We start from the raw sequence: 12,388 nt of genomic DNA, 5'->3' as shown, positions 1-12,388 counted from the left end.
TGTGTGTGTGTGTGTGTGTGTGTGTGTGTGCACGCGCGCGCGTGTGTTTAAGCAGTAATCATTTCCCTGCACTCACCTAGTGCCAATACGCAATGGGATGATGTCTGTCTGGGTGGGTGGCTTGCTGAAGTCACGAGGTCCTGAATGGCTGCAGTTTACGATGCCGGTTGCTGGAAAACTGCCTATTTCTGAAAAAACAAGATAAATTTCACACTCAATCATAGAATCAGGAGAAAAAAAAATAGAGATGCAAAATGGACAGAGTTTAAGGAGGTTGTAAAAACAAAAATTCCCAACATAAGAACACTAAAAATAAATGTATCTGGGTGAAACATGATAACTGCAACAAAGTGAAACACACACACACACACACACACACACACACACACACACACACACACACACACACACACACACAGTCACAGTCCTGTGATCCCACCTCTAAGTACAGGAAGCCATACTAAAGACTCAAGGTGTTTAGAAGGAATCTCACAACTCACACCATAAACATTGACAACTCACACTCTAAACATTGATAAACAAATGCAAGTCCTTCAATAGAAAACACAAACGTTAAGTTATCACTCCTAACTTACTTAGCCTACTTAAAATATAAATAATGTAAATTCAAAAACATCAAGCACAAATAACACATGAAGCAGTCAGTAATGAAATGTTACCTTTTGAGCACATAAAAGAACACTTACTTTCATTACAAACCATTATTTACAAGCACACTGGTACTACAGAAGACTTGCTTTAGATCTCATTGAATTTAAATTAGTCCCTCAAATCTAGTTACCACTTGACAGGTTTTCTTCCATGACCTAAGCGGTCACACCATTGATAATCTGTCCACAATAATTTATTCATGGCTACTTGCCTTTTATATACTAGCACAACTTTTTGCATCAGTGAGGAAGTAAGAGGTCTCAGGTAAGTTCAATGATTTAAACTAACACCTACTTCATCTAACCTTCCAGCACAAAAATAAGATGAAAAGCTATCAGAATAACTCTCTCATCTATTTATTGTTTGAGAATGTATAGCTAGTATGTACTACAGAACTTCCAAAAGACCACTGTGCACCAATATCTTCCTTGTGAACGAATTTTGATGTATCATTTTTAAGAAGAGCCACCACTTACCTAATATCAAGGGGAGTGTCTGAGGCGCACGCACACATACAAGATTGTGTCAGCAAGCCTCCAAACGGCTCCACTGATAATATACAGTTTCCAGGGGATATGTGTCCCTCTGAAACAAACGAGAAAATATAAGGATAAAGTAAGACATTCTTATCACATATGGAGTACCAATAGTACATAAAACACCAACCACAAGATCCAAAGAAGACTGAAAACTCGCCATACTTAATGATAACCTGTCTACACCACACATGGAATCTTCACAGAAAAAATAACATATCCAGAAGATTGTTAATACTTTTCATCTTTAGTGATACTCTGTTTCTTGCTGAGCCACAGAGTAAATTGACATGACATGTTTGACAACCTTGAGCTGCACTTGTAAACCCACCAGTATACATGTGTTGCATTGCTTAGACACAAGAAAGCTTGCATCCAATAATACATGTTTCTACCATAAAATTAACTTGGTGTGGACTGAATGTAATCGTTCACTAACACAAATAAGATACAAGACATTCAGTAAAGCATATATGCATAAAAATACAACTAAATCATGCATATAGCCAGAGATAAAAGTCAAGAATCTTCCAATAAGGTAATTAACACACACACATTCGCAACACACTTTCCACTTCTGCTCTTCTTGGCGGGAAGGTCAACATAACACCACCCTAAGGGAACCACCACCACTCAAGCCACAACAGTGTATGTACTGGATCTCATGAAGACTCCACCACACTCCAGGGTTTTCTGCAGCTTAAGTGACTCCATAACTTTCACCTTCAACACTACCACCACCAGCTGCCTTCCTTCTCCCTCCCTCTCCCCCTTTCTCTCTTAAAAAAAAAAAAAAAAAAAAAAAAGCTATCTGCACAATTTTAGCATAAGGAAAACCAATATTGTTTATGGAAGGCAAAAAACAATCATACTAGTCATACAATCTATTAATATTCTTAAACAAATAAAGAGAGCAATGACTGTGTGTGTGTGTGTGTGTGTGTGTGTGTGTGTGTGTGTGTGTGTGTGTGTGTGTGTGTGTGTGTGTGTGGGGCAACAGGTTGATGTGACTATTCAGGAACACAAGGAGACAAGAGTATTGATCCACATCCAAACCAAAGTCAGAGAGAGGAGTCTGCAGAATAAGGGAGGGGGGATGGCTGAGAGAGAGAGAGAGAGAGAGAGAGAGAGAGAGAGAGAGAGAGAGAGAGAGAGAGAGAGAGAGAGAGAGAGAGAGAGATGGGTTGGGGAAGGATGCCTGAAGAGAAGGAAAGAGCAGTATAGGAGAGGAGGGGGGATACAGCCCTGTCCTCCGCTCCCCCCGACCTGAGGTGGTATCCATGGCAACAGCCACGCAACAGGCAGCAGACATCTCCTCTGTCCCTGCCAAATGTGCCTCTTAAGTCCCTGCCATGTCATACCAAGGCTTCCCTAACATCCCCAACCACCACTCAGGGGTCAATACCAACCCCTGCTCCTTCCCCTCTCCTCCCCAATCCAGGAGGAAGAGACCAAAAATGGAGGATCAGGTCTCCTAACTGGCAGCTCTGATCCAGTCTGCACACGTCAATACTGCCTACACACTAACCCACATACACCCACACACTCACACACCCACTCTACCCTATCCACCCATCCCTCCCTATCCTTGCTTGCCCCTGGCTCCTGTCTTCTTTTGGGATTATTGGCAGTGTTACAACTTTCAGGAACACAAGGACCTGAACACACCATATCTCATCTGCCAGGTTTTAGCACTAGACAGGCCACACCTCAAAGCCACCAGGATAGTCAAACACAGCTTAACAGCTCCCACTCATGACACTAGCATCTACATCCTGAGAGAAATCAAGAGATGGGGAGATAATGAGTACCTGTCAATTGCACAAAATATTAATTATACCATGGAATCAAAAGTATGAACACAATATTTTTGGGTCTTTGTTTATAGATTGCATAAAAGTTTGACAAAAGAAATTATACTGCTGAACACATGCAAAAGATAGTCACATTAACAGATTTCAACTGATGATTGGAAAGTACAATTTTGACTTTGTCCATTCTGTACAGTCATCCTATATAGATAGATGGCAGTCATCAAAGAGATAAAAACCCATGTAAGATACAACTCTTAGTCACTGAAACTATTGGCTAGGTACTCAATTACATGACATTTAAGTCTGAACAGATTTTGAATATTAGCATAGGTATGACTATCTCCATCAATAAGTGGGTGGGGAGGAGGAGAGCAGCAGCTACCTCAATAGCAAATTAATGTACAAGAACAATTAAACAGATTAGGTTTTCCTTCTAGTCAAATGCTTTGCTGGATTGATTGTCTGCCTCAACATCCTCCACTTCTACTTGTGTCCATGTATCTACATTCTACATCCACTATAAACAATGGCATCCATACAAAATAAAATGTAGTATCATTTTAAAGGATTCATATTACTTCAAACCAAGTTTTCTTCAGTTTTTCTTAAGGTTAAAGATGTTGAAACTCCAATCACTTCCTCCCTATTTCATTATCTCCACACTTCACTTCATCATCAGGAAAACTTTTTTTTTCTCGCCATCCTTCACTTCATCATGTGTTCCTACTTCACTTGAATTTTTTTTTTTTTTTTGTTCTCCCTCTAAAATATATAACCATATGTTCAAAATTCCTTTCACCCAATCACTCATCATTTTATAACCCCTAAACTTCCTCTCTTTGCCAGACTAATGCACTTCATACCATTTACCTTCCCTCAGCTCATCACCAGTACCTATACCATATAAACCAATTCCAAATCTTCTTTGTTCTCTTACAAAAAGTTTACCATGCTAAAATTTTTCACTCAATCACTCTCCACTATCATCTTAGCACCTTAATACTTTCTTTTATCACTCAATTAGCACTTCCTCCCTCATTTCACCAGCTGTGGTGCTACTCCAAGTTTCCTTTGGTCTCTCTCAAAAGCTTAGCCATATGTTCATTCAACTCATCACCTTCCATCATCTTGACACACCCCAAACCTCCTCTCATCCCCAGATAACAGTTTCTCATGTGTACATATGGTCACTTCAAGCTTTCTTTAGTCTCCTGAAAGTTTAACCAAAGCTCAAACTCCTTTTCATCCTATTACTATCCACCATTATCAAGACCCATAAACTTCTATTCACCAGACTAATACACTAAGTCCCTCATCTTCTGCCAGTTCATTTGTATCCATGATAACTTCCTTCAAACCTATTTTTGTTTCTCCACAAAAAAATATAAACATGACCTCATCACCAGAATATTAATACATTTCATTCCTTTCCTCTCCCTCAGTTCACCATCAGTGTTATCACCTTCACAACAATGACTACATACAAGCACATCACCAAGGTTACACTTCCTCATGGCAAACACAACAATGATAAGGCAATGTAAGGCTGGAACAAACCTTATGGCAAATGCTTAAACTTAGCACAGAAACAGACACTAGAAAGTATAGACATAGTACAAAATACAACAGTGAGGGACATAAATAAGGCAATTAAATGAACTTCCATATGGTACAATGGTGTCAGGGGAAAACTGTTTAGCACCAAAGCACTGAATACTAGCAGGTCTAACTGTATGAATGTGTTTACACCTTGACTAGATGACTACTTATACAAGGGGTGTTGGCCTCATGCGCAACTGATGATTTACAGGAGAGTACAAGTTACTTTATTGTATAAGCCCCCGCTCTCCATTCTCACTGGCTGACACCATGTTTTGTATAAGTCCCCGCTCTCCACTCTCACTGGCTGACACCATGTTTTTACTATGTTCTGAATCTCATCCCTTATATTAAACATTATCTTCTTGCCTGTCTTAGCTGCCCATGCATTAACACAAGCTTGAATCCAGCTGCTCATGTGTCCTACATGTGTTGGCACCACGTTTCACTGCACTATCACATGCTGATAAGGCTTCTGAATCCTGCCTTCCTGATGTTATAAGGTGGTGTAACAATAACACTGACTCACTGCTGACAAAATGGGGCAAATATAAACCATTACTGCCTCAGGATAACATGCAAGTAATTAACACAAACACTTAATACGGAAGATGTCATAATTCAGTAAAGATTTTTAGTTTAGTTATGGCAGTAAAATAGTGATATCAATGATACCATTTACTATTTCTTAGGGAAGCTGTGTGGATCCATAATTTAATTGAATACTATATTTCTTCCAGATTCTGTAGAAGCTATGCATCAGGCTTTTAAACAGCCAGGATCACTTCAAAATGAGTGTTCTAGACCACTCACAAAACATTCTGAACATTCACCCATAGACCAGGATATTCACAGCTCTAGACCAAAGATGTGGGACATCAGAATTAGTATCTTGCTTTTCCTAAAGCTTTATAACACACACATCCATATGATAGCAAGTATATCACATGGCAACTTTGAGTGCAAGCAGTTTAAAAGATATTTTCACAACTATCAAAGATTATAGCTACACATTTCATCATATGATCCACAACAAAGTATCAAAGACTAAGCATCTACTTGCCAACATTTGCTGTTCAAGTTATTTCCATGACTAAGAACTGATTGCACAACATTTGCAATTCAATTTTACCCTAAGCATTACTTGCAGCTGTGAACAGATGCTTGAGAACCATTTTTACTGGGTCAAGAGGGGACCAATAAACAAGTTCTCATGATTCTGTGATGGTGCAGCATCTGCTTCCTCCACCCCAACCCAAGCTTGTTCAGTATTATAGAAAATAGGGCTTCAATGCACAGGACAGGGCTTCAGTGCACATGGCATGGGTTCAGTACACATGACAGGGCTTCAATGCACATGACAAGGTTTCAATGCACATGTCTGCAATAATGTGATGGTTGGTACATTAGATGTGATGCCTTGCAAGATTTGTAACATCAGTGTATATAGGTCGGGATATATATTGGGTTGTGACAGGGTGACAGGTGCCAGGTGTGGTTTGATCCTTCACCTATGTGTATGGGAGTGCTCAGGCCACGATTAATAGTACAGTATTATGAAACTTGTTGATGATTGTATTTCCTATCTTTATCAATGTTTTATTTGCTGTGTCAGCAAATGCCCTGGTATTTCAGCTACACCTTCTACAGCATATTTCATATATGCTGTATACATACACTTCTATCACCATATTTTGAATATTCACCAACAGCAAATGGTGCCACCAACAATTTTCCTAATGTCTTAAGAAATGTCAATCAAGATTCTTTCTATACCATTATATCATTATCTCTCTCTCTCTCTCTCTCTCTCTCCCTCATATATATATATATATATATATATATATATATATATATATATATATATATATATATATATATATATATTTTAAATTTGGCCAGTTCTAGAATAATTAATTTTTGCATGATCTCAAAAACTGGATGTTCAACAGTACTGGACAAAAAAATATCCAAATTGATTATGATACTTTTCTGAGAACTGTGAGTTTGTTCTTTGTGAAAAGCAGGTAATTATACAATAGTATAATAAAAACAAACAAAAACATAAAAAACATTTTCCATGGGGAATCATATTTTGATCCATTCTTTACATTTTCTTTGACCAGGGACACCACATCAAAATGTTTGCATCTGGTCTTTTCTCAAGGTTAGAATAGAAAGCAATTTTTTTAGTGTGCACAATTTCATTACAGAATTCTTAACCCAAGTCTGCAGTGTCTATTACCAAGTCCTACAAAATAGCCTTAGCAAGTCATCTTACAGAATTACTACTTTGTTATGACTTATTTTATTCATGTATCTCTATCACTGCATATGGTGCACCACGCAGCTGTTAATTAACAGAAATTTTGAGACAAAAATATCTATCTGATAACTGGTGCATCAGCAGGATGTGGCTTGCCATTTCTGTCTTGAAGTTTTGTAAATGACTTGGTTGCCGGGTGCCACGAACCTCATCAGGTAAGAGAACGAAGAGCAAAAAATAGTGGTGGTCTTTGTTCATGTGGATGTTGGACATCACAGCACATACTGTAATGTGTAATATTGAATTGTGTTCCTCATACTTGTTATCCTACAGTTGCCATATGGAAACAAAAAAAACCAAGAGCTATTACGTGTAAAAAAAAAAAAAAAAAAAAAAAAAAAAAAAAAATTATGAATTGTTAAACACACAATTTAAACTGATTTCAGAAAAATTACAGACTTCCAGTGGTAATGAATACGTAGGCATTTAAGTGGGAGAGAGAGAGAGAGAGAGAGAGAGAGAGAGAGAGAGAGAGAGAGAGAGAGAGAGAGAGAGAGAGAAAATACAAGCAATACAAAAGGATCAGGTAGTCACATCACAGCATATTAGCAAGGAACTGATGCTGGAGTGTGCAATCTCCGCCCTGCCTACCTGCCTCCCTGAAAGCCGCCACCACCGCCGCCGCCGCCGGGTTGAGGCGTGACATGTGTTCCAGAATGGTCTGCGAGATCTGACAGCACTAAGTCTACATATGTGCGAGACCAACAGCAGTCATAGCTCAATCTAAATATTACAAGGGGCATCAGCCTTAATATAGGACATGGTTAAGCAGCGGAGGGGTGGCAGAGCAGCAAGGATGGAGGGTGGTCACTAGCAGACAGCATAAGACAAGTACAGCAGACCACCACCACTGCAGCCACGAAGAACAGCCGTAACCCCAGCTGCCAATAATATCATCACCCCAACCTTGGATGGCGGCAAGGCACACACGTGACAAGCAGCCAGCAGCAGGGCAGGGCACCAGCCAGCAGGGACAGGTACACGCATTCAGACAGACACCAGCTGCACTGTATTGTTACACGCGTACAGACACGCCACGCAAGCACAAACACTTACACGCATAGAGTGACACGCAAACAGACACATCCATACTCACTGTGCCAACTGAATAAAATCATGAAAGTGCCGTCGAGGGCTGGCGATGCGGCAAGAGGGAGAGGAGCGCCCGCGTCCGCTGCTCGGCACGGCAGAATGGCGACTCGCTGCTGCTGCTGTTGCTCGGGGCTGCCTGCTGCTGCTGCTCTGCTGTCTGCTGGCTTCACCTGAAACAGCGGCACATCAACCCTATTGCACCACATACACACCCCTACACACCTAAGGCCCTATGCACGCAATCTCAGCTCAAAATTATCAATCCTTACCTAGATATTGAGAGAAATATTGCACCATCCAGAAATCGAAACTGTCTGGGCATGCGCCATCTTATATCCGTATTATTTGAACACTGGCGAGACTGATCTCCTAACCAGCTACACATCAGGTAGACACGGGTGTATGCTAGCAGCCACGCCACACAGAAGTACTCACTATTGATAACTCGATCGTCAGGACGCAGAAATGCAGACGAGAGTCGCAGGGTGTTGCCGCCACAAAGGCTGTGGTGAGGTCGGAATGGTTGGCTAAGCGAGCCTCGGGCTGAGATGCCAAATATATAATACCACCTTTCTCTTCTATTCATTGCATGATTTAGATATATTTCTATAAAAAAGAAGAACTTGCGTAAGCTAACGCTTGATGCTAAATGAGATGGAATAATAAAGTTGGAATAAAACTTAGTGTTAATATTTTACCAATTAAAGTTTAGCTATCGTACCTACTACAATTAACCCGTTCAATTTCAGCTTGCGATTCATAATGAATAGTGTGTAAGAATATACTCGAAGCTAAATAAGGCGTAATGATGAGAATGAGAGAAACAAATTGAATTATTAGTCCTATATATATTTTTTCAAATATTTCTATAAAAAAAAAAAATCATTGATTCAGATACTTACCTCACATGATATCAAAGTAGGTATTAAAACTCCAACACTAAAAACGGATATTGCAGTAAAAGAAAAAAAATGGTTCTTATTAGGCTACATTAGGTTACCTACCTACCGTAGAAAAATGGTTTTACATATATTGTAGCTATACAAATAGCAAGGAAAAAAAAATATTACTAAACTTGACCTTTTCTTTTTTTCTTTTCTTGTTATCATTTTGTGTGAGATTATAGATATAACATTGGTATTTCCGTATATGTTCACGGAAGAAATGGCTCATGTGTTTCAGAAGATATGATGGCCATGATGACGCAACAGGGATAATTTTAAACGCGGCAACTCAAATATCGAAACACTAACTGTGCAAACTTGACTTTGGTTTCTTGCCACTTTGTAACAGGATTTAAAAGAAGATATTTTTTTTCCCCATCGCGTGACGATAATTACGTCACTGTCGCCTTACTAAGTTAAAACACTTCTGCGTCGTGTCTCGACACACACACACACACACACACACGAAAAAAGTTATAACAGTTAATATGTTACATGAATTTTGAGGGTATTTCCATTGTTCTGTCGATATATAAACATGGTCTAGTTTATGGTCATGTTCGAGTTCACATAACTATAGTAATCTCTGAGACCGAAAACACGTAGTGAGGGAGCAGCGTTCAGTAAAGTTATTTTTATTTATTTTTTTTATTTTTCATAAGGAACGTTTTGAAAGGCTATAGAAACAAAGATATGAGTTATAATGGGCAATTTTCATCATTAGCGATGAAGAATTTTTGTTAATACTACTAATTTAATCATGAAAGCATCTTTAAATACTACCTTGTAGCCTGTCTCTGTAGTATGTCTCAGCACTTCCACTTCCTGTTTCTAGAAACCTATCAATATATTAAGTTGTAAGACTAAGTGGTTTCCGTGGTGTTTTCATGATTCTAGTGAAAGTTCAGGGAGTATTCTATATCATTAATCGATAAAACATTCATGAGAAATTGATTGATGATTGTGTGGATGGTAATATAGACTACTGTTTAGACCAGTCTATGGTCGTAACCTTGGCAAGTAAACCTTAAGTTAGTAGGGAATAAAGCGTTTCAAAACCAGGGGCATAAGACATATGAAAGACTTGAAAGTGCGATCAGTCTAGTTATCCTTTAACTAGTGAAATAAGTGATAAAAGGCAGACAATTATACCTTGATCATTGTGAAATTTAACATCATGAGAATAAACGAGAATAAACAAGATTGTACCTACCAAAAGAACAAACACTCTTTTTAAAATATATGGCCATTTTCAGCACTGAGAAATAGTTTGTATAACAAAACTTCGATCCCATACTCCATTTAAAGTAAAGTTTATTCTTTAAACTTTAATCATTAATGCTTTTTTTCAAAGAAATGTTTTCATATCTATATAACTTATTACAATAACTTTTAACAAATCATGATACAAGTTATGAAGACTTACAAGATCATGGTGACAGTTTACTAATCAATTTACCTTGAGTGAAAAAAATACACTCATGAAAACTTACCTATCAATCTTTGTGGCTTTTGAAAATGGTCTTTATTAGAACCTATAGCATGTTCTTTAAAACTATGGCAACAAAAGTCCATAATTCCTATACATACTTCTTTACCAAAAATGTGTTTATTTGAAGATTGTATTCACTTTGCTAGTCATTCACAATACTATACCAGAGAATATAGGTCAGGACTAGTACAGTAGTATGAATGTCCTTAAACAAATTAGAAATACACATAGATATTAGAGATTTGTTTGATGTAGCATACATAAGGTATGAACATTTTGTTGCTAGTTCATTGACAATCCCTAATGACTTTGGTGGTTAGCCAAAGTTCTTAAGTTTGTTTGGTTAAGTCACTATCTTAACATGTAAAAGCAGATATGTTCTTAATAGAACTGACGTAGGAATGCTGATTTCTCCAAGAATGCTGTGTGAGAGTGGGGCATATGTGTTGTAGAACATGAATAGCAATGACATGACAATGACCCTGTCAGCTGTTACTTTACTCCTGTCTGGCTGTAGTGAAGAGCTTGGGTGTTATATTGTGTCCTTTTAGCAGCACATACCTACCAGGTTTAATGATACTGTTGGTCATGATTAGTTTTCTTTTCTTTTTTTCCTCAACACCATGAAAGTGATCAGTTTATACAAAAATTTTTTTTAAATAATAATTGGGACAGAGGGAAAAGAACTGAGTTGTACTCCATCCTTCATACATTTTTATTGTTTTCAGCACAGCCTGGTGGTGATGAAAGAGAGATCCTGGTCCACACAGCTCACTACACCACAACAAACAAATAAACATATACAAGTTACTCCACCTTGGGCTTGGAGACAAGGCTGTGGTCCTGGAGAGTGGCATTCAGGGTCCCTGGCTGCTGCTCCAGAAGGATTGTCTGCTGCAGGTCTGGAGGGCCATAGTCCCGCCCTGCCTGATCCTGACTGGTGCCCTTGGTGGCTGAAGCCACATTGTACATAGAGTGAGGACCTGGTCGCCCTCCCTTGTCCTGAGAGAAGGGGTGTGCCTCTGGAGGCAATTTGGTGTCCTCCTCTGGGTCATAATTAGTCATTTTGACCTCTGGAGACAGAATGTCACCTGTGATGACCTGCAATCCCTCTCCCTGGTGTCCACCACTACTGCTGCCACCACCACCTGATAGTCGTACAGGATTGGGGAATACAGTGGAGATGCCGTCAATGGTGATCACATAGGAACTGTAGCCGTTGATGGCACCGTCCCCTCCACTGGCCACTGAGCCTCCAGCCACCTGTCAGAAAAGGTCAGTCTTGCTCACTTCACCTGACACTTTAGGCAAAGAGCAGGTATATTTACAGGGATTATACAATATTATGTAAAGAAGGCAGGATGGTTTCTTGAAGTGTCTGTTATTACAAAAGTAACTCATGATAGCGGTGGATTCTAAACACTGATAGCCACAAAAGTTCTATTAGGATACTGGAATACTGCCTTCATCACTAGACATTTCTTATACAGTGAATGTAGCAGCAAAGGGTAAAGCAGGTGTGTGTGATCAATTCCATTTACTTCCTAAAGATCATATTATTCTGATCATTAACTTTTTGGACTCGCATAAGATTGAATATCCTGCCAGGAGTTCAGTCTCCAGCAATTTTCTCTCATAACTACCATTTAGATCAAGTATGGGCAAACTATGGCCTGCAGGCCAAGTGTAGCCTGCCATAAGAATTCATACAGTCCATTAATTGTTGGTAAATTTGAATGAGCAAGTTACCAAGCAACACCAAATACTATTGTAATATTTCTTTTTCTTGCTGCAGATGTGCATATGCATGGGAGAGTGACTTTTCTTTAAAAATACTTTTATTTTTTTTATTTTAAAGTCATGATTCTAAATGAAGTCTTTGTATTGAAAAATTTGCTCATCCCTGATTTAAA

General features: G+C 38.9%; 2 protein-coding genes across 4 annotated transcripts in view; both read right to left on the bottom strand.

Moving 5' to 3' along the window:
• The window catches only part of LOC123514682 (eukaryotic translation initiation factor 5-like), a 29,284-nt gene extending 20,653 nt beyond the window's left edge, over positions 1–8,631 (bottom strand). For 2 of the 3 annotated variants that reach the window (XM_045272731.1, XM_045272733.1), the window contains exons 1-4: positions 8,475–8,631; positions 8,044–8,209; positions 1,149–1,257; positions 77–188 (exon numbers count right to left, since the gene is read on the bottom strand). The gene's annotated coding sequence lies outside the window, so the exon portion shown is untranslated. Of the gene's footprint in view, positions 1–76; positions 189–1,148; positions 1,258–8,043; positions 8,210–8,308 lie in introns of all 3 variants that reach the window. The other variant, XM_045272732.1, reaches the window with a different exon arrangement.
• A 2,535-nt stretch (positions 8,632–11,166) lies between these two features.
• The window catches only part of LOC123514897 (transcription factor Sp1-like), an 85,858-nt gene continuing 84,636 nt past the window's right edge, over positions 11,167–12,388 (bottom strand). The window contains exon 15 of the mRNA XM_045273154.1: positions 11,167–11,738. Within this exon, the coding sequence (XP_045129089.1) occupies positions 11,283–11,738 (456 nt within the window). The 3' untranslated portion in view covers positions 11,167–11,282. The remainder of the gene's footprint in view (positions 11,739–12,388) is intronic.

This window comes from Portunus trituberculatus, chromosome 38, assembly GCF_017591435.1.
Source record: "Portunus trituberculatus isolate SZX2019 chromosome 38, ASM1759143v1, whole genome shotgun sequence".
Lineage (NCBI taxonomy): Eukaryota > Metazoa > Arthropoda > Malacostraca > Decapoda > Portunidae > Portunus > Portunus trituberculatus.
The sequence above is the reverse complement of the archived record's forward strand: the minus strand, read 5'-3'. Positions and strand labels throughout refer to the sequence as shown.